A 27,067-nucleotide genomic window follows, 5' to 3' on the forward strand; every position below is an offset into this window, starting at 1 on the left:
AAAGCAATTTAACATAGCATTTATTGAATGTATACTTAATTCCAGCCTCTTATAGGTCTAATTAGTTCTGAATAAGTGTTTACTGAGCCTCTCTCTTTCCAGCGGGGAGTATTTTGTATTTCTAATTTTTGTGTCGATCAGGTTTGGCAGAAATCAAAATGTATTAACTGAAAACAGGCCCGGATCTTTTGAACAATGAATACAACATAATTTAGCATCTTAGATATAGATTGTTCTTTTTTATAAACAAAACCATATTTTGGGCCAGGGAAAATATACTAGTTTTGGTTATAAGTATGTTTAAAATTATGACAATGCATTTAGTAACAAATATAAATAACATGAATAAATGTGGATCAGAATAAGGCAAAATTACAAAAAACTTGTTTGATTTGAAATTAAATCGCAATACACTTTTCAGATTGAAACAATTTGATTAATTTATCCGAAATATAACAATTCTATTTTTTGTTTTCAGGAATACAAATGATTAAAAAAAATACTGAATACAACATGGAAACAGGTAACATTATTCATTTTGTCAGGTTTTTATAATTTAAAGATTGAACATTTCCGAATGGCACGATAAAAATGACAGATGACAGTTTTGTACCGAGATGTGAGGTTTATAATGACATCTGAAGGAATTGAGAATCGAGTGACAATAATCTTCCTCTAAATAATAGAAATATGATAGGAGTATGATTATGAAGTTGAAAATATATATACAAATACTTTTAAGATTGTTTGCATAATATCTGACAAGAGGTATACTGTAAACCAATTTTGTTTGTACTGCTTCTGGAATTACATTTCCTACAGCTATATCGCCATGATTAAATATTGTTTTCATGAAAAAAATAGGCCTATTAGTACCAGAAACCCGACTGAAGCTGTTACACATACGTTTAGGTCGAGGAAATGTATAAACCTGAGTAGCCTAATTCAGCAATGTAGCAACATCTTATATTGCCAAATCTTTTCAACATTTCACACCACTTTTATATTTTTTTAGTGTATTATACATTCAATTTTTATTTTCACCTTAAAAATATAGTTGAAAATGATTTTTACCGAATAAAAATACATGAATAGGCATAAATAAGGTCATTTTATGGTGTTTTTAAAATGTATTCGTTTGTTTTTTTTCTTTAAACACAAAGGTAAAATGTAGCCTATATAACAATATCGTTCAAAATACATTTAAATATTGACGAAGGCTACAGTTAAAGATATCTACAGAATTATTTGATAGAAGACAAGAATTATACAGATTGAGTTCACAGATTGATTTTGAGTATTTATATTCCTAATCTATATTATTGTGGCGCACGCCTTTTTTTATTCCACAGGAAATAATGTAAAATATACTTGTGTCAAGTTCCATTGAAAATATCTGTTGACTGTGAACGTCTTATTCATTCAATTAAGAATTTCATGAAATCTCACGAATTTTACACTTCGCGGCACTGATGACATCAAACAATTATCATTGGCAATCACAGGAGTTATCCGCTTGCGGATAACTAATGAGTTCTATAGTCTGTCAAAGAGAAATAATCTGGATATTCAATTAATTTTACAGGTAGGCCTACTTCCACAAATCAAGTCATAGGCACTAAACTTAATGATGAAGTTTTGGTAAGTATAACGGTATTTATTATGTCAGATTGTAGATATAGTAGTTGCAAGATGAAACGTTTGGTTAAAATGTGAAAGATTTCAATGAGCTTGGAGAGATACTTAGCCAGCCTTGGCACTCCGAAAAATACGAGGTTACCATGGGTCTATAGGAAGAATCAAGTGACAAAACTTGTTGCTGCATCTGAACACAAATGTTATAAGGCCATTTGAAAAGATAGACCACTAGGCTTGGAAAGCATGTTCTTAAAACTTACTTCACCACGTCGGTGTAAATGTACATTCGGTCTATTCATCGTCCTTGTTGAAAGTACCAAGTTGTAATGTTTATCTCAGAATCTTATCTTAAAAATTGTCATGGAAATTGTTAAATTTGTAAAAAGAAAGCAATTACCACTGTTAGTTTATTTCCTTTTTTGTTTCTTCTACAGTCAGTTGAACCCTTATTGTCACCGAGTCATCACAGTATTTCAACTCAACCTAAAAGTAAACTACAGGTTCCACCATTGCCCAATAAAAACAAAGTGCGACAAGAACGCTGCGTACATTGCACAAATGTGTTTGATCCAAGTCAGAACAAACGAGGTCAATGTCAGTATGCACCAGATAGTGCTTTACATTGTATTAGACAACTAACATGTTATTATGTAGCAGAAACTTTGCAATATCATTGTTGTTCAGGTGATGACAATGAAGACGCGGAAGTTTGTTCATGTGATCCAGGAAAGGACGGATGTTGTAAAAAATGGACTGCTCTAGTATCCCTATGCATACCTTGTCTTTTATGCTACCTAACTCTGAGAGGTTGCCATAAAGTTGGTGTCAAGTGTGGGATATGTGGAAGCAAACATATACCTGAATTTTAGCAAAATATGCAGAAAGACATCCATAGAGTTTGAGTTAGGTTCCTTTGATGTGTGTTATACATATTTACAGAAAAATAAGGAGATAATTAATTGATAAATCTATTTAAATGGCTCGAAATCAGATACATTATTGAAGATGTAGGTCGCAACGACACAAGTGGTACAACTAACGCAATATCACAGCAGTTCTTAGATGTGATCCACCAGGACTTAGAACCATTAGAACGTTGCGTACCAAGCATCACAGGAAATTTCCAAAATTGAGCAATGGAAATCTACAAGCTACTAACTAACTAAGAAAGCGCCCAGCTGCAGGCATCGATGGTAGCGCGACCAGGATCATCAAACCACATTATCAACTCATCATATTGCGAGGGAATATTCCTCAATAGTTATGGTAGAGATAAATAGTGGTGTCCTTCCGAAATCCTTAATAATCTCTACGACCTTATATGCTCTAATGGATCACTTCTTGTTGCCGAACATTTTCTTTCTTTCTTCAATAAAATAATTTGAGACTAGAAGATTGATTTTTTTTGTGAAGAGGAATATATCAATCATGTGGCGTTATAGTATGATAATAATGGTAGTAGTCTTCATTATTCTACTAATCCGCTGAATAATTACCAGCTTATCGTTCGTTGGTACATAGGAATCGTAATTATTATTTTAATTAGGCATACAACTACCTTTTAGCCCCTATCATAATTTGTTTACTCTGGATTTCCTAATTTGTAATCAAAAAGTATGTTAATGCATTTTAATTTTACACTGTACATCATTTACACGAAGGACTGTCCCATTGTATCATCATCATCGGGATTGTCAACGTCGGACCACCTGAGCCCGCTTATTTCCAGTTTATTGATCAGTATAGTAACGTAACCTAATTGTTATAAAACGTTACATGTCTTAACATTTTGTCCCCATATATATTATGTTAGTTTTTGATTTTTGTCTATCCAAACCAAGTGAACTTTTGTAATGAAAGTCCAACGGTTAAATTTAGTAAGTGTTAATTACTTTTTAATTAATTACTCATTACATGGAGTCATTTATAATTCTTTCATAAGCTTCCTAATTACATGTACATGAACACAGTAAAGACAAAAGCGTAAAAAATCGTATTTGTTTTGTGTATTTGTATTGTATTTCAGTAATAAACGGCTACTACTGTAAGGAAACATTTGTTGTACTGTATAATAATCATAATAATATTTAATTATTTGCATGTCTACGGACGTACCACCATTTTCAAAATTCTTTTCAATATGTTCTAGCAATACTTTCGAATTCGTAAATAACAGTGGACTTGCTTTGTTGAACTTCACATTACGGACACTACCCAAAACTTGCATTTAAAATATAGTGTAAAATGTTTTGTATTTTTTTTTGTTACAATGAATTTTACTGAGCGCATATACTACATACTTTGTGTATAAATGGATTTAAAACATAGAAAGTGAGACGTCAATTGCAACTCTTGCATATAATTTTACATACGTTTGACAAGTTTTCTCGGCGCGATTGAAATATGATAATCAGCGGGGCTCACACCTGAAGACGGGAACCAATGCTAGTATATATTATATAAAAAAAACAAAGAAGTCTTTTTAAAATAGTGTATTACAGTTTACTATCCAACTGTGCAACCTCTACACATTATTTTCTATACTACAAACGCTCGATGTATACAGGTCAATTATTTTTTATGACATTACAAATGTCCTTAATATTAAACAAACTTTCATAATTATTCTTTCTTTGGCACTAATTTACTATAGTATACAAATTCAAATTTCAGTTAATTACCATTACTACCACACGATAGTATAAATAATTGTAATTTTATTTGTATAAAGTACTATTAATACACCATGACACATTTTTTGGTTGATTTACATTTTGAATTGTTTCTTTTTATCAGAATAATATAAATACCCTTGAAATTGTGATTAAATAAAAGCATTCATTTAATACTGTTGAATCAATAAAGCATAAAGGTGATAACTTTTCGTTATAGTGTATAATATTGCAATTAATTAAAATATCAATATTGTAGTATTAAAACACTAATGGCTAGGAACTTTCAGATTTTAAAAAGCAGTTGACTGGAGGGAGTATCAATGTATTTATCAGCCTTTAAATTTACCATCATTTGATTTACAAATAAAAAATATAAATATATAATCAGGGAAACCTTTAAATTGACAAACATTTGAAGTACAAATAAAAAAGTATTCCTAAAATATACCTAAAGTATACCTTTGTGGCTCACAAACAATGTATTTAAACTGCCCTAAAGGTGTGGTTAGGTGGACCCAAAACTGAACTGAACATGCGCACTTCTCCTGGGCAACCTACCTCAACTGATTGCAACTCAAAATGAGCGTAGTTGATCATCATTGAGTTGCTTTCAGTTGAACAGAACTTTAAATCATGAGTAACCACAACTAGTTGTAACCAGTTCAATGTTCTCCTTCGCAATCACATATAGCGCATCATGCATGAAATATTAGCATCCACAAGTAGTTAATAGTAATAATAATAATAGTAATAGTATTTATTCGGCATTATCTAGCACAATCTTGCCAGGAGCAAGCAATATACATAGGCCTGAACAATCCAGTAAATGTTGACAAAAGTGCTCATATACACAAATTTCCCATTTAACTTTGAATTGCATAGCACATGGTATTGGTAACAGTTACTGTTCCATGTTGACACGGACATTGCTCACACACTTGATATTTTAAGTTCAATTCAGTTGCTCAAAACTTGAAATGAGTGCTCATGCACAAGTAGTTGCTTTCAGTTGAGTTTCACGTCAACCTAAGCAAACTTTAACTGCCACAACTAAATAATCACAGAAAATCTTACAAAAAGAACCTACTAAAATATCATAATATTCTAAAATAAGATTTTAAAAATCTACCTCATACAGGAATCTATAATTTAATATCAATTTTATTATCATTTTTACATGATTTTATTTCCACTCTATTCAGGGCCAGATCAGGTGAGATGGGTACAACTGGGAAACTCTGTTTTTTAAAGTGTTTTTTCAATAAATCCTAGCAAAATAATGTTTAACTTGTGGATTATTATAGGGAAACTTTGTTTCCTGTTTTCTAAATTCAGTATCTGACCCAGTCATTTACACCCTGCCCTTCACTAGATAAATTTAATTTTGAGGTGGAGACTGCTTCATGGAGGACCATGTTGGTTTTGTAAAGACATCCTTACTCTTTATGAATCGTGCAAAGAATGCACCTAGAACCCAAGTGCCATTTTGCAGTGCACCACCTTCTCTACCAATTGATAATGCCATCATCTTGCCTCCTGAAAAAAGAAATTAATAAATACAGTCATGTGTGTACACTTTGTATACATAAACAGTGAGATTGTTTTTTTCAAGTACAGTAAAGTTTGAATGTGAATCTATTTATTAAGTGATCTTCCCGAACCTTTTAAATTAAAATACTATGTAGTTAAGATAGGAAGTTTGCGGTTATAACAATAACATCTATTGTTTTTTTCGATTGCCTGCATAACTCAAATCCGATACGCAATTCAGATGAATAAGTGATGCTTGGTGGCAGCACGAAGGGACCCTTTGGAGAGAAGAAAGTTGCTGTATGTGTGATTCACACCTGTAAGAAATTCAACTCAGTAGGCTGCATGTCACAGATTATTACATCACATACATCTGTATATTACCTGGTTTGTAAGGAGTGACACTCTTTCCACTGTCAACTGTTTCAATGGTCTTAGCAAGGTATTTTGCCTGAGTTTGAGCTAAATGTGCTAGTTTAGCTTCATGTGAATTATTGCAATCACCAATAGCATACACCCCATCACAGCCTTCTACTTGCAGTGTATTGTCAACTTTCAAATATCCTTTATTGTCCATTTTATTTGCTATTAAATAAAACAATTATTATTAAATACACATACCATTACTGTTTAAATAAGTGTGAGATGAAAAGAGTAATACTTTTTATTAAAATATTTTTAAAGAAACATTTTAATATAATATACATATACATTACATATTAATATATGACTTAAATTTACAGCATTTTTCAGATCAAGATTTAATTCATTTAGGGCCAGTTTCTGAATTTTGAAACAGGGGTTGCCTTTAAACAAATGGTAATTAAGTACTGAACTTAATGTTGTACTTTGTAATGGTGTTCCGGGTTCTTTGGATGCACCTTTTCAGACCTTTCTAACATACAATAAAAAAGAAAACCACCGAATATTTCCTTGTATCAGGCAACATAAAATCTGTACCCACATGAGTAGAGTGATTAAGGCTACTTACCCAAACTAATTCCATAGGCACTGGTGTTGACCTTAAGCCCTGTACATGGTACCACTAAGTCTGCCTCAATTTTTGATCCTTTATCTGTTTCAACTACTGAGGGTGTAGCTGATGTTGGTAGGTCTTTCAAGTTGGATACCCTTTCTCCTGTAATTAAACAAAGTGAATTTTAAAACAGATTTTAACTTTGTGTTAATGTTATAATTGAACGTCGGTAAATACATATCCCTCATGACTCTTTGTTGCAGATGATTGTTACAGTGTAATGCTGATGATCCACTTATGTTCTTTGAATTGACTAGCAATGTTGTATTTATACACCATTTCAGTTTTCATCTGGCAATTATCTAAGTAGCATGTATGTAAGTATGTATATTGGGGCCATTTCAATTATTATGAAAAATACCCTTAACTCACCAAGAACAAGTTTGACTCCGAGTGCTTTGAGTTGGTCACGTACACTGTTTGTGAAACTGTCTTCATACATTGCATTGATGAGCTTCTCATGTGGATGGATAAGGTAAACTTCTTTTCCTTTTAAATCTGTCATTATCTCACCAGCTAACTCAACACCAGCAGCTCCGCCTCCTACTATAACAATCTTAGTAGAGGCATGGATCTGTTAAAAATAAGATATAGATTAAAGACAACATTCCAAGACACACATGAAAAAGACATGTAAAAAGAAGTAAATTCATTTGGAATAGAGAATTTTTCTGGACAAGATGGCACCAAAGACACTGCTGTAGCCTTCACAAAAGTACATCTTCTTTTTTTTTTTTCAAATGCTAAACTATGTATTCCAAGGGGAGACAATGTTTTCATATATCTTGGTTTGCACTAGAACAAACACACACAATTACACACAGCTCAAACAATTTTACTAAATACAAAAACTGTGCTAGAATCCACTTGGTACAATAAAACTGTGTAATAGTATATTGTTTGAAGATTTGCATGGCAAAAATCAATACAGTATGTATAAAGTTTGTGGTACACCACAAGTAGTTCTGAAAAGAGTTTCTTGATGTTTCGATCAATACTGTATGCTCAAGAGAGATCATCCTCAAGAGTGAAATAGCAAACCGCAAACTCATATATAAAACCAGTATATGTATAATATTGGTTTAACTTTAAGCAACTTTGCATTAAATAAGTTTTTGCAAAGTACTGTGAAAACTAAAGAAAATGAAATTAAGGCTTTACAAGCAAAAAAAAGGGTTATGCTCACCTGATCCTTTAGCGATTCATACTTGCTAATAATTTCGTCATTATCTACACAGTTGGTCACCTTGCATGGGAATTGGCCCTCTGACCCTGTTGCTATGACAAGGTAATCATATGAGACACTTTCATATCGATTACCAGATTTTATTGTTACACTTTTATCTTGTACATTGATTGAACTAGCTTCTCCTCTTTTAAAGCTATCTCCAAATGTCTTATCATATGGAATGAATGTCTTCTTTGCAAACCCTAAAAAATAATTTAAAATTATAATGTTAACTTTTATCTCTTCGGAAAGGAACATGTTCCAAAACTTGAGCGAATAAGTATAGGAGGTGTATGCTGCTTAGCCGACAATAATTTTCTAGCCTATATCTATTTAGGCTGTTCTACTTTATCATTTTGTAGCTTTTTCCTTGTTTTATTTGTATCTAACTTTGAGATCCAGCCACAGTTACCTACAGTGACAGCCTTCTCATTTTTTTAATAATACACTGTAATATTATTATAACTAGTTCTACCTGGTTCCACGCATGCTCTCAATGCTCCCATGTTATGATGCAATCCTTCCTTAGGATCAATAACAGTCAATTGACATTTATCTTTAATGCGTTGAGCAAATTCTGAACCGCCATAACCCCCTCCAACAACAACAACACGCTTTGATTTCAATCCCTGATCATTTCCAGCACTGGCTACAGAAATCTGCAAAATAACAGTAAATTGGATTTAAACTGCGATAAAACTATAACCTAATGATGACCAAACAACATCTTTTTTTATTTTTTAATTTACTGTATGATATTGTAGTAACTTTATATCTCAAAGATAAGCAAAAAGCAATGAAAATAATTAAATTTCTAAGCAATATTTACTTACAGTATGCTAAAATGTCATATATGTACAGTAAATTTCATATTTTCATTTATTTTTTGGAAATTTAAAGGTATATATTTTTTTATTCATGAATTTGAAATTTTTGAAACTATGTTTAATTTGCGTACATGGCAACATCTGATGTAAAAAAGAACGGGAGGTGGTGCTTTTTCGGTCAACAGCGCCCTCTATTTATTATCGAGAGGTAAGGAGTACAGTGTGTGACGTCAAAAGTGGTATTGCGTGGTGGCTATGTAAGGGGAATACCCTTTCTGTTGAGAACAAAATCAGAAAATTATGAAGTCCGCAGATGGTCGTATGATGTCTTAAATATCATAATTTTGCTTGTGTGCAAGCCTTTTTGTTATATTTTAATGCAGAAAACCACACATACACGTCAAAATTCAGTTACCTTTGGTGTTTCCCCAGTTGTCCGGGCAACACCCTCAATTTCATACCAAATATTTTTCGTAACTATTAAAGATCCCATTTCATGTCATATCTATAATAACATCGTTACCAGGGCTGTCATAGAATATTGTAATGTTGTACAGTCAATTATACCGTGCACACATGTATTTGGCCCGGCCGACCAGTGTTTTAAAGTCTGAACACGCGTGGATTTGTGTCTCTAGCTGACCAGCACAGATCTTATGACTGTGTAGCGCCATGTGACGCTCCTTTAGTATTTGGTCTCTTATTAGAGGTTAATTCGGAAATCTATATTTCCCGTATATTTCGTACATTAAATAAGTAAGGTTGTTTTTAAATAAATTATAACAGCCTCTCTACCCGAAATAAAAACAAGATAGACACAGTTATAAGTACCATTTTAATGACGTCTTGTATTGCCATGCTTTATTTATACATTTTAATTAACATCTTAATGCAATTTTTTCATCTTTAAATGGTTAAAAAATAAAAAATATAAATTTTTAAATTTTTATCATAATTAGCCAAGAGCGTACATTTAAGACAAGGGAAGACCAGGTTTAATTTTTATAAAGTAGGCCTAATATATATTATTTTTACAAAATGTCAATAATTGCAGGGAAAGTGTTTTTAACATTATAGTGAATACATTTTGGGAATTTACTGGCTTATTTAGCATTTATTTCAAAAATACAATTCAACATTTCGCTTAATATTTATAGCAGCAGCTTTAATCATTATAATTAAATAATTAATTTACATTAATTGAATATAGTTATCAGAATGCATTACGGTACCGTAACGGCATTACCTTCATCGGGAACTTTTCCCTGCCGTTTATCGTAAATTATACGTGTGAGAATACAATTTCCAGCCATCTAGGGGTGTCATTTAACAAAATTTGCTTTGCCACAGCCCCCACCATGGGAAGCCTGTGGCTGAAATACTACATGTCCTACAAAACTCTAACCTGGGCAACCCCCTTCAAATAGTCCTGCGACCGCCCCTGGACTCGCTATGTGTATGTAAATGTACATACATTATAACACACTTGGCACATGAAGTCTCTATCAAATTACACACACCTTTTTAAACAACTCTTCAAACCAACCTAATTTGCTATCTCAAATAAAGTACACAAGATGGTGATATCTGTTTTAAATTGAATTGAAATGGAGACTTCATTCACTAAAGATCAAACAAGGCAGATAAACTTGTGAATGACTACCAAAAAAAAGGTTGTTCTGATTGGTTAAAGTTGAATTTGTGAATAAAGTTTCAATAGCTATGTCAATACCATTTGTCAACATGAAAATACAGCTGTTTTTGGGAGTTTTTCACCTCAGGTAACTATAGGATAATTAAGTACAGTATATTTAAAGTGCAAAACATTTTTGCATTTACATTTATTAAAAAAAAAAAGACTTTGCTGGTACATATTCTAGGCCTATTGAATTAATATACAAGTACAATAGCGTCAAACACAGATTTTGTTAGGTTTGTACAGTACTGTACTGTAGGTCTGAAACAGAGAAGCAGGATGTTCATGAAGAAAAATAATACTTGATTATTTATAGGCTTATACCAGGTTGGAACATCTAAATAATTGTGCAAGAAACAGTAAACTTAATAGGCCTACAGTATTAATTTGAAGATACAAAGGTGTATAAAAGCCAAATTTTTTCAATCACTAATTACAAACAGATATTGTGATTCTTTTGTTGCTAAGTGTATTTTTTTTATGCTTCCCTTTTTCTCTCTGTTTTTAAATTTTTATATCTCTTTATTTTTATGTATCTTCGATTGAACGCTTGTAATTTCTTTGGATTGTTGGGAGATAATAAATTTGCCTTAATTAACAAAAATTCAAAAAGAATTTAAATGTGTTTATTGCAGAAATCAATGTACTCTATACCATAATATATATAAGTAATTCTTTTATTCGTCAGGCAAAAAAAATACTTCTCAACACACAGAGGGGTGCTATATGGAATTTCCATAGTAGAGTTAGTACTGTAGGCTTCACCATGCCAACTCCCTGGCTAGTAACACTGTTCATGTGCTCAACCGCCTACACCCACCACCCATCCAGGCTTGACAAATTAATAAGTCTGTGTACTAACCTGTCTAGCTCCTATAAAAGCAGCAGCTAGCAATGGAACAACACGTTTTGCTCTTCGGAATGAAGTCATAGTTTTATAATAAATAACTAAAGAATTATTCACTAAAAAGATCAGGAAATCAAAACAGAATACCGAAGCCTATGTGATGTGTACTTAAAGCGAAATTCTCTCATGTAAGCCACCGAGTGGAGTAGATTGTGTGCAGTGAACCGTACAGTGTGTTGTTTACATGCACTTTTCCCCATTTAAAAGAGATCAAAAAGGTCAAGAAAGTAGGTCACATTTAAAGCAAAAAAACATAGACAAATAACAGTTTTATGTTCATTATTTTCTGTCAAAATGAGAAAACAACAAAACATAAACATAGAGACCATGATTTATTTATCTTCATACACTTTAGAAAACCTTACAAATTATAAATTTAAAATATGGATATCTCCTTAAAGTAATACATATTATATATACAAGAATACAAATATCAAATTATATGAAAGTTATATTAAGTTTATATGGAAAGCGTATACATTGCATTTAGAGTAGGCCTACCATATTTATTTGAATACACGTCCCACTTTGAATAAACGCCACCCATGGAGGTATAATAATTTTATACCTCCATTCGCACCACTGCCACTATAAGCACATTAATTTTCTATCTATTTACAGTAGGCCTACCAAGCATTTATTTTATTATAGGCCTATCATGTCATTAAAAAAAAAGCCTCACTCGTATAAACACCTCCCTAAAAACCCTCCCAAGCAATAAACGCTTTGGGGTGTTTATTTAAATAAATATGGTATACACTTATTTGTCAGATCCCGTAGCATCCTACCATGGATCAAACTGTTACTAGTGCTCCATATCACATACAGTATAGTTTGCACAACATGAGTAGCTCAGCCACAGCCCTAACTAAGTTCATACTATACTTAGTATTACCTTTATTTTAGACACATATCAATACATTTAGTCATTCTTGGTTCTAACAATGTTTTCAACATTATGAGACACAAATTATAGGAAGTTACTGCTTGGTTTTTTCCACACAAATTTTGACATTTTGAAGTAAAAAAAGCAGAGGATGTGTGACATGACATTTTATAAATAATTACTACACAACAGTGCATTTATTTATTAATTGTCCTATCACTAATACGATATAAAATTATCCTTCCCATAAAAAACTACAGTAGGCCTACAGTTGCATTATATTACTGCGCAAAAAATTCACCCACAGACCCAGTTCAACATATTATTTTTTAAAAACATTAAATTACATAGTGCATTTATTTTTACCATCACCACTTAATATAACATTAAATATCCATCATTTATTTATACATAAACCAATACAAAATCAAATGAATATACTGCACATATGTTGCATTTGTTTGTGTAAACGACGACCACTCTTTATCATCCACACCACCATATTCAGTGCTAAATATCAAAAGCAAGAATTGTTTATCTTTGCAATTATTTGTTTCTATCTCTAAACAGAAGACAGAAAATCGAAAATGCTTCTTGTGTGACCTTCACATATTGACTACTCTCACTTGATGCAATTATCAGTGAGTACTGTTCAGTTGTTTTAAGTTTTGAAGCATTATTTAAGTATGTTTGAGGTATTAGGTTTCTTATTTTTCTTTAGGAAAATGAGGATTCATTTCGCTAGAGTATTGCAGGCCTACAGCATATACTGGTGTAGTATTTTTACCAAATACTAGTCAATCATTTCAGTTAAACAAATGTGATTCATTATATTTGAGGCCTACTGTTGACCATATCCTCTTTATCATCATGTCTTCTTTGAGCTTTCTAGCAACAAAGCTACCAAAGACTGCAGGCCCAGCTTGTAAAGCCCCACCAGTACGGCCTAAAGTGACAACCATCATTGGTGAGCCTGGAAATAATAACAAATATATAAATATGTACTATCACAATTGGAAAGGAATCTACAAATAAAGTAGCCTATTGTAGCAAATTTTATAATGTCTAGATAGCAGGTTAGGAACCTGTAGAGATCACTGTAATATTCCACATAAGAGTACACATATGTTGACAATGATGAGCATTTTCAGTTATTAATTTGTTGATGTCAATTTTGTTGTATTGAAATCTATTGGCTACATAATAGAGAGCTTTCGCTATATCTCGATTTGGAAATGGCATGTTGAGAAAAAAATTATTGAGTATGACATAACCAGTTTATGGGTTCTGTTCTCAAGCAAAAAACATTAGTATTGTATTTTGTGGGATTTGTTACATTATTTCAAACTGTTGTAGGCCAATAATTACAATAGCCTGGTCTACAATAGTCTAGGTATGCGTGACACAATCTTCTACCACTTATAGTTTTTTTGGTTCTAACATTGAGAACCATGAACACAGAACGGAAATTTCTTGGTGTACCATTTCTCGATTGAGATACCGAAAGCTCTCTAATAATGTTTGTCAGAACTGAATACAAAAATAAATTACCTTCTTTGTGGATTTTAAGACTGCCACAAGTTGTTGCCAATACCTCAATATTTTTAACGACTACATCACTGTGTAAACCAGCATAATATGCCATCTTAACTTTGTTTATGTTTGAACAGTCACCTATAGCAAAAATGTTGTCGTGACCTTCGACCTGTAATGTTGGACGAACTTTAAGGCAACCATGTTCATCCATACTGTTACCTACAAAAAGATAACATTTAAATTTAATGACGTACACACAAATTTGATTTATTTATTTGAAAAACAATTTAATTACGATTAACTTTTTCATGTAGTTTCAATCTACATGGCCATATTGGTAAAATCATTTTTAATTTCTGATTTTACACTAGTTTTATCTAAATCAGATTTACAGCAGAATTCAATGCCATCAAAGCAAATGTACGTGCATTATTTTATTTGTTAAAATAGTGTACCTGCATATTCCATTGGTTGGTATTTTGCCAAGTTGATGGATTATATTTGTTTCATGGATATATATATATATATCAACATATAACTTTTAATTTATTTAGCCTTATTAAATGTTTGTACAGAAAAACTCCAAAGACATTTGTAGTAGTTTATTTATAGGTAAAGAAAGATGTTGTTACAAACTGGTTTCTCATTTGTGGTCATTTAATGACATCATTATTAACTACAGAGCGAGATGTCTGCATGGTTTATTTGAAGCAAGGTCAAATTGAGACCATTATTGAGTGACAGACAGTGGCAAACAATTTTTCGGTCAAAACCAGATTCAAGTGGGGGTTTTTGGGTGGGTTTTTTTTGGGGGGGGGGGGGAAGGAGGGGTGGGCAGGGTGACGGACTGGAAAAGCTTACTTAATGCACTTGAGTAAGCGGCTGTGTTTATCTTCAACCCAATACAAACAAACACCAAGTCTGCTTCGACCTCTGACCCTTTGTCTGTTTTCACAATGCACTTTTCAGATCCATCAAGAGGCAGTTCATCAAGATTTGTAACCTTTTCACCTAGATTTAAAATAAATCTATATTTGATTAATATTATAAATAATTTTTGTGGGTAGATTTTTAAGATATTAGGAAAGGGTCGTGGGGTTCCGAAAATATTCTTGGAAGCCATTTATTCCAGGTATCAAAAACCCTACCTTTGTCCTCTTATACTGTAGCATCAATAATATGGTCATCAGTGGGTTTTTTTTTAAAAACATGAAATATTGAAAAATTAAATAAACAAAATACAAGTACTGTATATTAAGAAATTTACTTGTAGATCCAACTGCTGACGTGTAACTAGGAAGAGAATACCATTTATTATAAATGTTTTATAGAAAAATTATGGGATAGTGTGTTTACCCAAAATCAACTTGACTCCTAGAGCTTCCAACTGTTTACGTAAGCTATTTCTGAATTTTTCTTTCATCATTGGTCCAATGAGCACATCGCTAGAATGAATCAATGTAACCTCTTTCTCTGGGTAATCCACTTTAATTTCCCCAACGATCTCTGTCCCTGCTGCACCTCCTCCGATCACGGTAATTTTGTTAACACGTTTGATCTGAAAGAATGAAAATAACATATACCACTGACTTAAAGTCGACTATACTGTAAATTGAAGACTAAAGACTAAAAATTACCTAGTCACTGGCTAAATGCAATCTGAACCACGCTGGTTAAATTATCCAAGGCCAACAGTTAATTTTACCTATAGTAAAACAAACCATTGTGGCTAAAAAGTCCAAATCAAAATGTGGAAATAAGATAAGCTCCAGAAGTTAATACAATGCACATCAATCACAGTTACATTTTGATAATATCATGGCAAAACTAACCAAGTGAAATTATCCGAGTGTGAACATGGTCAAATTTACTGATGACCTTGGGAAGTTACGTCAACTTTGAGTAACCAGTAACCAACTTCAGGAGCCAGTATGCGCGAGCGCTAATATCAAACTGATTGCTACTGGCTGCTGCTACCCATACCACACACATGATATAATTCAAAATTTTCAGTTCCGGAGAAACTTAATGCAACTACAGTACGTGTACATTAACATATTTTGCGTTACTTTGAGTTGAAGTTTGCGCAGTTGCTCGGATCACTTATGGCGACACAAATGAGTTGAGTTTGTATTGATATCAGCTCACCTTAAGCAATAATTAATGATGATAATGGACAAGGAAAGACATACATGTACAGCTACAGTTTTTTAAAACAATATCTACCTGCTCAATGAGCTTCTCATATTCTTTAATGGCATCTGGAATGTTGGTATCTCGTTTAATTTTTGTCGGAAACTGCCCAGTGGTTCCTGTTGCAATTACCAAGTAATCATAAGGAATTTCCTCAAAAGTTTCTTCCAGAATTACAATTTTCTTGTCTGGTTTAATATCCTTCACCCATCCCTTCTTGAAGCTGTCGCCTAGTACAGGGGCATATGGAATGAATGTTTTTCGGGCAAAACCTGACAAAATGAATAAAAGAAATAATTAATATTCAATAATTTAATGAGAAAGTCCACTCCTAAAAAAATATACAATACAATTTATTACAATTAGAATGGAAAAGTAAAACCCACCAGCAATTTTACACAACATTCTGGGTAATTTTAAAATCAAAGAGAAAATTTAAAAGAAACTGAAAGTATACATTTAAATCGTGTAGGCCTATATTTCACATCTCATTTGATAAGTTTTTTGGTTGATATTTTATTCCAGTATGGTACTGTTCCGAATATTGTGGTATGCCTTTTGTATGAAATAGGGTGTGAGAATGGCTATCTGCATGAACTCAATTCAACTAAAAGTACTGTAACTACAGTAAGTAGTTGTCCTAGAGCTGTCCACTTTTGATCAACTTAACTTAACAGAAATAATAATAGTTTGCAAACTGTGCTGATGTTAACACCAAACTGATTGTCACAACTAGTTCTGGTTATACTAATACAGCATTTAATTGTGATATGATTCAGAAATGTTCAGTTTATAGATTGTCAAGACAAAAAAAATTAATTTTTTCCTAAGTATTTTTTATGATTAGAGAATCTAGATTATGAATAATACCTGGTTCTACACACGCTCTAGGTGATGCTGTATTTGCATGCATGCCATCTTTCGGATCAATTAAAGTAACTTGGCATTTCCCTTTCAAACTGCTTGCTGTCTGCAACCCACCATATCCTCCTCCAATAATTACCACTCGCTTTTCAGACATTGAATTTGATGCACCCATGATTCTATATTCATAAATCTGCTTAGACAATAACATTTGAAAATACGTTGTAGGCTATTATTATATGATTGTCAGGGAATAAATTCACCAGTGTAGCATAGCAACAAAAGCTAAAAAAACGACCTTATTGCTACACATTTCTAACATTGTGTAGCAAAAAATACAATACAAAAACTATGTTTCTGGAATAAAAAAATCAGTTTGATTAGCAATATTGCTAAACAAAATTATAAAACTGATTGTGTTTGATGGTAAACAATTATTTATATTTACAAAAACTTTTACATTGATATTGATCAATGAATATCATATACAGTACATTAATTGTTTGGTAAGCAAATTTATGATTCTAGCTCCACTATCATCATCATCATCATCTTCTTTTTTGTTGTTTATGTACTAAAAAACATGAATGTTCAAATAGACTTTGTTTACAATTACTAAATGATAGGCTCTATACTCTGATTACTGTCCAGTCAAATGATTTCAAGTCATTGCAAAATGGTTAGTATGGACAGTCCATACTAACCATTTTAACACACTAATCTGTTATATAGTTCTTCAACAATTGCATAAAGAAGTTTTAAATACTGAAGCAGGATATTGACATCAACTGTTCTTTAGTGGATTATTATTCTCTGAGATCATAATCCCCACAGGTCAAGAAGAATTTACTTTAAATTAACAAGATGGTCTTCAACAATCTCCATCAATAATGCAAATTCAGAAGAGGCCCTTTTGATAGGTGAAGAAATGGCTTATTGTTTTTTGTGGTTGAATAAACATCCACACCCCAACCAACCACTCCCTACACCACCACCAACCACTCCCTACACCCCCACTAACAACACCTCAAATAAATCCTCCCCACTGCTCCCCATGGAGAATTGTTTGGAATAAACAGAACACATTGACACCACAATAATTGTTTTTTTCATTTAGATTATTTTACTATTTTTACCAAAAAAAAAAAATATATATATAGGTTTCATGCCTCAATTTGACATACAGTTTCAAAGACATTATATTTGAGGAGCATAATATAGCAAGTAGGCTGCGAAAAAATGGATAATTGCTCCTTATCTCACACAAATTGATGTAACTTCACTTAATTGATGTCATTTCATACTTACACCTTGGTAGCAGAGGTGATAAATAATTATATGCGTTTCCCAGAGTTATAGCTTTAGATGCAATGCACAATAACAAATTACTAGCCTAACTGTGTTTCTGTGTGTCACAGAATAAAAAAAATGCACATACAGTACTTACCTTACCTCTGCTATGGAGTAAATAAATTGTACTGTACAAATAAAACAGATAAGAGATCTGGGGATTGCTACACTTCACATGTGATTACTGTTAACTATCTAAAAATAAACAGTGATGCAATAATATGCTGACTCATTGTCAATTCACACTGGCCAATCAAAATGAATCTTTTTGAAGCTTAACATAATACTGTATTATAGGTAAAAGTTTGTTTACCTTTTACACTTGAGCACCAACTGTCAATGGAATATAGATTATATCTCGAATGGATTAATGACTTACCAAAATTATTGGGAAATAATTAGCATCACAGGCACAGAATTACTGAAATTTAATTAATTATTTTGAATCAATCAAATTGAGATTCGAACCCAGAACCTTCCGCTTGATATGCAGATGTCCTATTTAGACCATTGGGGCTTTGATGGTATTGTTCAAACTCGATTGGATAGCGACTCTTTAACATTCTCGACGTGGTACGACGGAACAGCATTAGTCCCTCAATTGTAAGCACGCGCACCAGAGATCAAATTGATACGCCCTCATCTTACAGTATTTTTATTCACGAAGCAGGATCTCCGAAGAGATACTTTTTTATATATAAACATCACAGGCACAGATGTTTAATTGCATTGAATATAAGATGAGATAAATAGATATAAAATAATGCAATAAAAGGAGGGATAAAACCAAAAGAGCAATACTGGTTTTTATGGCTACCCTTGTACATATAAAACGAACAATGGCAATAAAAACATTGTAGATCATGTCAATCAATGAATAATACTATAGAACAGAATATGTGTTGCAATACAAATTGTGTATCTGTTAGTGTAAGCATGTGGAAGGGCATTTATTCATGGAATGGTATAAATAATGACAATATTTGTACCATTCCACTCATAAACATTCATTATTTGAATAATATTTAGTCAAGTCAAAGACAAAACATAATTTCAATGTTTTAATGTTTATTATAGATTCACTATAGATTCGTCTTTTTATTGCTAGCACCTAATTCAGAAATATCCAATACTTTGTACAACAGCTAAAAAACATTTAATTTGCATAACAAATGTCAACAAATTCACTGTTTAATCAAAATAATAATCAAATGTTTCACAAATCATTGAAACCATTAAAGATGTGTTTTCCCCACCCTAAACATGAATAAGTTAAGTAATATTAAACTTTGAATAGGCCATTTTGTAATTTTAATAGTGATTTACTTTTGGCAAAAAAAAAAAAATTATCGGCTTCTGTTTGACTATTTCATTTTCCTTTAAATTATGGTAAACAATTTTTTAAGGTCCAATTTTTGGTTGGAGTGAATAACATCAAAATCAAAATGACCTATTCAAAAAAGGGTTTTGTAAAATTACTTTTTGTGGTAGATTATACAGAAATAAGGTCATGTCTATTGGTAAGCTTATGTTGACACAGAACTGAATGCAATTTAACTGCAAAAGAGCTTATGTCGACCCAGAACTGAACGCAATTCAACTGCATGAGAGCTTATGTTGACACAGAACTGAACGCAATTCAACTGCATAAGAGCTTATGTCGACACAGAACTGAACGCAATTCAACTGCAAGAGAGCTTATGTTGACACAGAACTGAACGCAATTCAACTGCAAGAGAGCTTATGTTGACACACAACTGAACGCAATTCAACTGCATGAGAGCTTACGTCGACACACAACTGAACGCAATTCAACTGTCGACACAGAACTGAATGGCACTGAAAGGAACCAGCTTATGTAGACAAACCGGTTGTTGTTAATTGCTGTTAGATAGGTACCAGTAAGCGTGATCGATTATATGGTAATGTTGGTACTGGTCGCGATTACTTATACTGCACACATGACGCAATTTAACATACAGTAGTTCAGTTTTTTCATTTTGCATTAATTTTGGTCAGTTGAGGTAAGTTGCGTTGATTTGAGTTTGCTTTGCTCAAAGCATGTATGTCACCACAGTTGAGTGAGTTCCTTTCAGTTCTGTGTCGACATAAGCTAATAAGGTATAGGATTGTGCAAACATGATTAAAATATGATTTTTGCTATCAGAAACTTTTACATTTCAGAGGCTGGTGGTGAAATCATTGGCTAAAGTAAAAGATGTATATAAATCACTAATTTAAATAAAATTTACTATATTATCATTAACTATTGCATGCACAGTCACTGGGTTAAATAATTTATATATAGAAGTTAACCTTGAATACAAAATATGCACATTGTTTAAAACAGTCTCCAATATGACAATAACAAAATTCCTATTGGTTAAAATTCCACATTTTTAATAAACAATAAAAAAAAAATAAACAAACTTAAATATTGTTAAATTAAAAAAAAACATTATAAAACTTTAATTTCTCCTGTACAATGTACGCAGCAGTTAAGTGTTAAATTGTCATATTTGGTTAGTGGATGATACCTGTCTATCATTTTTTGCATAGGAGTTGTGCTCCCTGTATGATTATTACTTGAAGGTTTATGCATAGGTGTTTGACTCTCTGGACTTGATATTACTTGCATCGTAGACTTTTTTACAGAGTTGGTTTTGTTTAACAATATCTGAAAATTAAACAATTGTAAATGTAGATATAACATTGATTTGACAAATTCTGTACTTTAGTTTAACTAGAATTTATTGATCAGCAGTGGGGTTTTTGATCAAGTACAGTACTACTGTATATGCCATATGGCAATGTATGCCTATCTGGCAGGAATTGGCACACTTGCTCACCATTAAGTGAATAATTCATGCAGTCAGTTTTGTGTCGGAGAACGAAAGGCAAAACATCTATTACTGTATGTATGATTAAACCAAAATCTTCAATACACAAAAACTGATCAAAACACTAAATTCTAAATACAGTATCCCTTTCAAGGGGACACTTGAAACAAAGAAGGAGCAATATATATATATACACCGTACTGACCCGGGTATAAGCCCACCCCCCTTGAACATGAAATCACGTCAAGTTTGCGGGGTGGGCTTATACTCGAGGAACCAAAAAAGCAGATCGTCAAAAACAGCACATGTACTGTGGGTATTCAATCATGGACATTCCTCCTCTGAAACCCAGAGCCATATATAGAGAGAGTTACGACTTTGCGTTCACGGATTTTAGAAGGTCACGTGGTGTGCACGCCGGCCATGTTTGTGTCCAACTATGCCTATGTAGCGTATGGAGTCGAGTCATTTGCTTAAAAAATGTATAACATTCACAAGGCTTTATAATTTTTTTATTATTTTAACAAAAACCTTTAATCAAATTGATTGTTTTGATATTAAATTCGATAATTAAAGCCTTTTGAACGTTATACATTTTCAAAACAAAAGACTCAACTCCATACGCTACATAGGAATAGTTGGACACAAACACGGCTTCTAATCCATTCAATGCCGTAACTCTCTCTATATATGGCTCTGCTGAAACCACCATGCGAGCGCCCTCATTTTTCATGAAAATTAGTCAAAAGTCGGGGGTGGGCTTATACCCAAGTATGGGCTTATACCCGTGTCAGTACGGTATATGTTTTCCACTACAGCCAACCTCTATTCATGGGACACTTTGTTGGGTTCCAAAAGTGTCCTCTAAAATATGGGTTCTACAACAATAATAATATGCTAAATAAGATTGTTTAAAACCTCTTGTATAATGGAATTATCAGGTGATGGATGTGCTATTCCTGCCAGCGGGATCAAATGTTTAATAAAAGCATGTTGAGTTAAAATGACAAGGTAGACAATTACACTTACATCCTTGGCAAGCATTTCAGCATGTGTCCATTCAACAAAGATATTGTCTTTCTTAGATGTTCCACTGTCTATAGCTATGTTGCCCAGCAAATGAGTGGATATTGCATTTGAAAGTTGTTCATTATGAAGAGCTAGTGTTATTACATTGCTGGATGGTACAATGTTTGATTGAGAGAGTGCCTGTGATCTCTGTAGAGCTAGAGAGAGGTACTGAAGAAGTCTGCAAATAAACAATCATGTTTTTATGTTTGAGATCTTAAAGTACTTTTATTTTAAGTATATATTTTATTGTCTTGAATGGAGGAAAGGCTGATGCTGCCCGAAAGCTATGCATTTTATTTCTGGCTGTTTTACTGATATCATTTTGATTTAGCTTTTTCTTATTTTATGTGAATTTCCTTGAGATCCATCCAGATATTCACAGCATTGTCATTTTTCAGTAATTTTCAGAAACTAAAAACATGCCATGTACACTTGTAGTAATTGACCTGAATGTTTAGAATGAACAAAATCAGAGTATTATGACCTTTTAAATGTTTCAAATAATTTGTATCCTGTTCTCTTTTCTTATAACCAGCAATTTTGTTTGATACCTGGTTGTATTGAACACAATAGAGATAACTTGAACTTAAAGGACTAAATAAATTCTTGGATTTACCTGTTTGATCTCATCATGTGCTTTCTCATTTCAGATCTTTCATCCATCAGTTTTTGTAATGTATATGTTGATTCTTGGAGTAGCATGTTTAGACCATTTCGTAATGAGACTAATTCGTCTACTTGTACCCTAAAATATACAATCAATATTATAAGCATTTTATTATTATTCATACAGAAACATTTTATTAGATTGCACATGGTTTTTATTTCATCTTCATTTACCAGGTCTATAATAACGGTTTACTTCAGAACTAGTTCATAGGAAGTATTTTTATTATTTTGAAATTGCAGTATTTGACTTTCGAACAGACGATCGAACTCAAGACATTTGAGGATCTTGAGAAAAATGAGAATACTGCTATCCCTCGTCCTCTTGAATCTTTGAAAGAGGACACTTAGCGACAAACTAAACGATCTAAATCCCATGTTTATAATTAATTATTGTACAATAATAATAATTAGTAATGTATAAAATGTGACTTTTTCGAACTGCAAGTTGGAGGAGAAACAAGGCAGACTATCATTAAAGATGTATTGTCCCCCAAAAACATGAAAAATGAAGATTAATACAATCAGACTTTGAATAGATTATTTTGTAGCTTTAGTAAAGTTAATCATTTCTGTAGAAAAAAAATGGAAAAATTAATGTTTTCACTTATAAAATTACAAAATAAATGGTTAAATTCAACCAAAAACCCATTGGCTGGCAGCCAATTTGACTATTTTTTGCTTTAAATTACATTTTTTTAGGTAAATACTTTTTTTTTCCGATCCAATTTTTGGTCAAAATAGATAACTATTTGGTGATTTTTTTACATCTTTAAAAACAAAAGGCAGGTCTATTTGTGGATTTTTATCAAATTAATACAGTTACACGGATTATTCTGCAAGTGTGATAAATTTAAAGAAAGTCACTAACCCATTCCTAAATATATTTGAATTTGTTTGTGTTTGTATTGAGTTCTATATTTACCTGCTGCCTAAAAATTTACTCCGCCAAACATCGCACTGTATGTTGACCCTTTCAAAATTTTCACGCTCCTTTGCCAGACATCCAATTGTGCTTTCCAGGTCTTGTGCTAACTGGGTCTTATCTCTTGTCTGGCTCTCTAACTGGTGTTGGATGTCTGAGCCAACAGATGCAACTAATAACTTCTTGAGCTCCTTGTTTACCTATAAAATGTATAATTAATTAATTGCAATGTATTGGAGTAAGTTAACCCAATTCAATTACAGTGGCAAGTATGCGAACAGCTAACTGTTGTTAACCATTATAATTATCAGGTTAGTTCCTTTTTTGTTCCATTGGGATATAGGGCCAGTCCATTATTGTGGTTTCCATAACCATGTGATTGAACTAGACCAGGGCTGAAATGAAAGAGAACACCAGAATAAAGATTCACTGGGGTTCTCTTAAGTGCACCCAAGCCAGATGTGTGTACAATACACTAGACCTCTTGTTTTAAATCTGGGAGCTTTTTACCACCAGAACCATGGTCAAGGAGTGCCTTCCATTGCTGATATTATGGCTGTTATTATCTATTCAAAAAGCATCTAACCTGACATTGGGCTGCTAATTCAGCTTCAAATCGTTCCTTTTCTTTCTCTGCAGCTGTCCTCTCTTTCTGCAACAATTGTTTAAGTTCTTCCACCTGATTCTCCAGCTCATCTACCTTGTGATCAGAGGCATCAACAAAACTCATATCGACTACAGCACTATCATGAGTTCTTATAAATGGGCTGTTCTTTCCCTTCTGAAAGCTTCTATGACTTGGTGATGCTTCAAAAGCTTTTTGTCGAAGTCTTTCCTTGTAGGCTTCTTCAGTAGAATTCCTGAGTTGTGTGTTCATAAACTGATGCCTTGTGGGTGTACCTCTGATTGTACTAGTCTCTGAATGCGTGTTTTCCATGCCATCTGCTTCAGATCGCATGGTTGCAATATTTGGCTTTAATCCTAAAAATAACATAAAACATGTATTGTTTATGAATACTCCAAAAGTTTTGTCTGTGTAGTTTGTCAGTTTCAACTTTTTGGTCTTCCAAATTGAGACTTATTCCAGTTTATTTACAAATAGAAAACAACTTAAACATTTAATAATATTAGTAAATTGCTAAACAAATTATACAATATTATTTTGGTCATTGTGTAGTTGGCAACAATTTTGACGAATATTATGATTTATATTTATATTATAATTTATCAATTAAACTTGGCTGCTATGTTGAAATTACAAGGCTTTTACTCCTGTATGGGCTGAATAGGCCTTAATGCATGAGCTGTAAGAGCAGTTTTCCACTATAGACATCCATACTAAAAAGGGCACTACTGAAAATGAATCCAGTATCTTAAAATAAATAAAATAAACTATATTCTACATCTTAATCACTCACCTCTATCCATGACAATTGTTTGTACATCTGTAATTGTCCTTGGCGATATCAATTGTGGTGTAAAAGACATTTTAATCTTTTTTAATGACGTCTACACAAGTCTACACAGTACCAAGTATGGTACAGTAAAATAAGCAAATACTGCAAAAATAAGAGATTGAGAGTGAAGACTTCCAAAAGTTCTCAGTATTACTATTATTATTATTATGAATTCACTTCTTCTAAAATAGCATCTAAATAAAAAACTTTGTAGTGTATACAATAGCTCTATAAGGTTCAGATAAGATTTACACATATAATACAGTGTCATTCATAATAAAAGGTCTGTTTTTCTGCTGCAAATATACACTATATTTTTGGCAGACAAAAAATTCTAAGTATAAAATAAAAGCATATCAATTCAAGCCCACGATGACTGCTGCTACCAGGGAGGCACAGGTGGCTAGATTAGGTCTAGGAGATCGGGCCCATCATAGAGAAGATTGGGCCCGATCGTTTTAGGCGTTGGTCCCGATAGTCTTAATAGCCAAATGTACCGTTTGTATTATCCGTTCCATTATATAGTTTATAATTGAGTTCTCGGAATACTGTCACACATACATACCGAGTGGATGAAGTGAAATAATAACCAAATTATTGATCAAGCCTGTTCATCATGTGTACTATAGGCTATAGCAGCAGTTGTGGGCTTGATTAATGTGCTTTTATTTTATTCTTATGTTCTTTTTTGCTACCAAAAATATACCTTCTAGCAGAAACACCTTTAAGTTTAATTTATTTTATGGTGAACAATTATAAATCCAACCAAATTCATTTTCGTAGACCCGATCGTCTTTTCTTTATTTTTAGAATGGGCCAGACAGTTTGGCCCGAATGTCTTGGAATAAGCCTGATCGTCGACTAAATAAAGTAATAACTAATAATTAATTTTATCCTAATTAAACTAGGCTTATTAATATTATTATTATCTATGCCTAGCCCTACTAGGTAGGCCTAGGCGGTTCTGAATAGGCCTAGTGCCTAGCCTACTAGCTAGGCCTCTCCTTTAGGCCTAGCCTAGGCCCTCCCTCTAGCTAGGCAATATATATATAGGCCTAGGCCTACTAACTAGCCTCTAGTCTAGAGATAGTCTTTCCTAGGCCTAGCATTACTAGAGGCCTAGGCCTATATTGGCCTAGCCTAGGCCTGTATTAACTATCGCTCTATTATCAATGATATTCAAGTGAAATCTTACAATAGACTGTAGTAACTAGACTGAGGTTAATAATCGCCTAGCTAGGCCTCTTCTTGTTAAGAGAAAGATAGCTGGCTGGCTGCTGGTGGTGGTGGTGGGGATCGGATCGGATCGGAGGATTTGAGTGTGTGACCGACGTGACGTGTATGCTCCGTTATGTCAAAGATAGTATGTAGAGTAGGCTATATCTTTGGTTATGTCTAAAAATCCGGTATGATATGGAACGCCAAGACGGACGTAAATCCATGTATCGTATTATTTATCAAGTGCATTAATTAAGTGAGAAAAAGAGACATTTTTTAAAATAATATTAATGGAACAGGAGAGAGATGTAACAACCCACTACATAATTTTACACTTCTCCTCCTGCCTTCGAAATATAAATAAAACATGTGTTTTGTGTACATGTCAGATGTGAAATAAATTATAATGATTTTTTTCACGTGTATTGTATACGTCAATATAAAAATGATAAAGAACACGAATATTATATAAATGTACTGTATAGTCAATGTTTGTTAAAGTGTATTTTAAGAAAAACTGTAGG

At 32.9% G+C, this 27,067-nt stretch overlaps 4 protein-coding genes and 1 long non-coding RNA gene across 7 annotated transcripts; 2 read left to right on the forward strand and 3 right to left on the reverse strand.

Annotated features, from left to right (window-relative positions):
- Window positions 1–591: 591 nt before the first annotated feature.
- On the forward strand, window positions 592–2,507 carry LOC144843412 (sprouty-related, EVH1 domain-containing protein 1-like). The gene is made up of 3 exons (XM_078700197.1): window positions 592–619; window positions 1,586–1,641; window positions 2,073–2,507. The coding sequence occupies exons 1-3, from the start codon at window positions 592–594 to the stop codon at window positions 2,505–2,507; spliced, it is 519 nt and encodes a 172-aa protein (XP_078556323.1).
- Window positions 2,508–4,117: 1,610 nt separating this feature from the next.
- On the reverse strand, window positions 4,118–11,825 carry LOC144843842 (ferroptosis suppressor protein 1-like). 2 transcript variants are annotated; one of them, XM_078700804.1, is made up of 8 exons: window positions 11,493–11,825; window positions 8,583–8,766; window positions 8,066–8,310; window positions 7,252–7,453; window positions 6,835–6,981; window positions 6,228–6,428; window positions 5,754–5,849; window positions 4,118–5,363 (listed from the first exon to the last, which is right to left on the reverse strand). In XM_078700804.1, exons 1-8 carry the CDS (start codon window positions 11,559–11,561, stop codon window positions 5,335–5,337), a joined length of 1,173 nt encoding a protein of 390 aa, XP_078556930.1. In that variant the 5' UTR covers window positions 11,562–11,825; the 3' UTR covers window positions 4,118–5,334. The 2 variants fall into 2 exon arrangements, with proteins under 2 accessions (XP_078556930.1, XP_078556929.1); XM_078700803.1 differs by having other exon boundaries at window positions 4,118–5,849; window positions 11,493–11,820.
- LOC144843143 (uncharacterized) lies at window positions 10,515–11,177 on the forward strand. The gene is made up of 2 exons (XR_013612230.1): window positions 10,515–10,607; window positions 11,099–11,177. It is a non-coding gene; the product is annotated as an uncharacterized LOC144843143 (long non-coding RNA).
- A 446-nt stretch (window positions 11,826–12,271) lies between the features above and the next one.
- On the reverse strand, window positions 12,272–18,609 carry LOC144843843 (ferroptosis suppressor protein 1-like). The gene is made up of 7 exons (XM_078700805.1): window positions 18,469–18,609; window positions 17,023–17,209; window positions 16,186–16,424; window positions 15,316–15,517; window positions 14,821–14,970; window positions 13,975–14,178; window positions 12,272–13,396 (listed from the first exon to the last, which is right to left on the reverse strand). Exons 2-7 carry the CDS (start codon window positions 17,189–17,191, stop codon window positions 13,230–13,232), a joined length of 1,131 nt encoding a protein of 376 aa, XP_078556931.1. The 5' UTR covers window positions 17,192–17,209; window positions 18,469–18,609; the 3' UTR covers window positions 12,272–13,229.
- An 814-nt stretch (window positions 18,610–19,423) lies between these two features.
- Window positions 19,424–26,656, reverse strand: LOC144843572 (golgin-45-like). 2 transcript variants are annotated; one of them, XM_078700407.1, is made up of 7 exons: window positions 26,521–26,656; window positions 25,287–25,427; window positions 24,455–24,849; window positions 23,869–24,068; window positions 22,894–23,022; window positions 22,236–22,455; window positions 19,424–21,043 (listed from the first exon to the last, which is right to left on the reverse strand). In XM_078700407.1, the coding sequence occupies exons 2-7, from the start codon at window positions 25,354–25,356 to the stop codon at window positions 20,825–20,827; spliced, it is 1,233 nt and encodes a 410-aa protein (XP_078556533.1). In that variant the 5' UTR covers window positions 25,357–25,427; window positions 26,521–26,656; the 3' UTR covers window positions 19,424–20,824. The 2 variants fall into 2 exon arrangements, with proteins under 2 accessions (XP_078556533.1, XP_078556534.1); XM_078700408.1 differs by having other exon boundaries at window positions 25,287–25,501.
- Window positions 26,657–27,067: the final 411 nt, after the last annotated feature.

Source organism: Antedon bifida, chromosome 5, assembly GCF_963402885.1.
Source record: "Antedon bifida chromosome 5, ecAntBifi1.1, whole genome shotgun sequence".
NCBI lineage: Eukaryota > Metazoa > Echinodermata > Crinoidea > Comatulida > Antedonidae > Antedon > Antedon bifida.

Coding starts and splice junctions, on each gene's coding strand:
- LOC144843412 (XM_078700197.1), top strand. CDS start 592: ATGACAGATGACAGTTTTGTACCGAGAT. Junction 620..1,585: donor TGACAGTTTTGTACCGAGAT/GTGAGGTTTATA, acceptor TTAATTTTACAG/GTAGGCCTACTTCCACAAAT. Junction 1,642..2,072: donor AACTTAATGATGAAGTTTTG/GTAAGTATAACG, acceptor TTTCTTCTACAG/TCAGTTGAACCCTTATTGTC.
- LOC144843842 (XM_078700803.1), bottom strand. CDS start 11,561: ATGACTTCATTCCGAAGAGCAAAACGTGTTGTTCCATTGCTAGCTGCT. Junction 8,767..11,492: donor CTTTTATAGGAGCTAGACAG/GTTAGTACACAG, acceptor GTTATTTTGCAG/ATTTCTGTAGCCAGTGCTGG. Junction 6,429..6,834: donor TGCCTATGGAATTAGTTTGG/GTAAGTAGCCTT, acceptor TTTATTTAATAG/CAAATAAAATGGACAATAAA.
- LOC144843843 (XM_078700805.1), bottom strand. CDS start 17,191: ATGGGTGCATCAAATTCAATGTCTGAAAAGCGAGTGGTAATTATTGGA. Junction 16,425..17,022: donor TAGAGCGTGTGTAGAACCAG/GTATTATTCATA, acceptor TCATTTTGTCAG/GTTTTGCCCGAAAAACATTC. Junction 15,518..16,185: donor ATGAGAAGCTCATTGAGCAG/GTAGATATTGTT, acceptor TCATTCTTTCAG/ATCAAACGTGTTAACAAAAT.
- LOC144843572 (XM_078700407.1), bottom strand. CDS start 25,356: ATGTCTTTTACACCACAATTGATATCGCCAAGGACAATTACAGATGTA. Junction 23,023..23,868: donor AGTAAATTTTTAGGCAGCAG/GTAAATATAGAA, acceptor TGTATATTTTAG/GGTACAAGTAGACGAATTAG. Junction 22,456..22,893: donor CACATGATGAGATCAAACAG/GTAAATCCAAGA, acceptor GTTTATTTGCAG/ACTTCTTCAGTACCTCTCTC.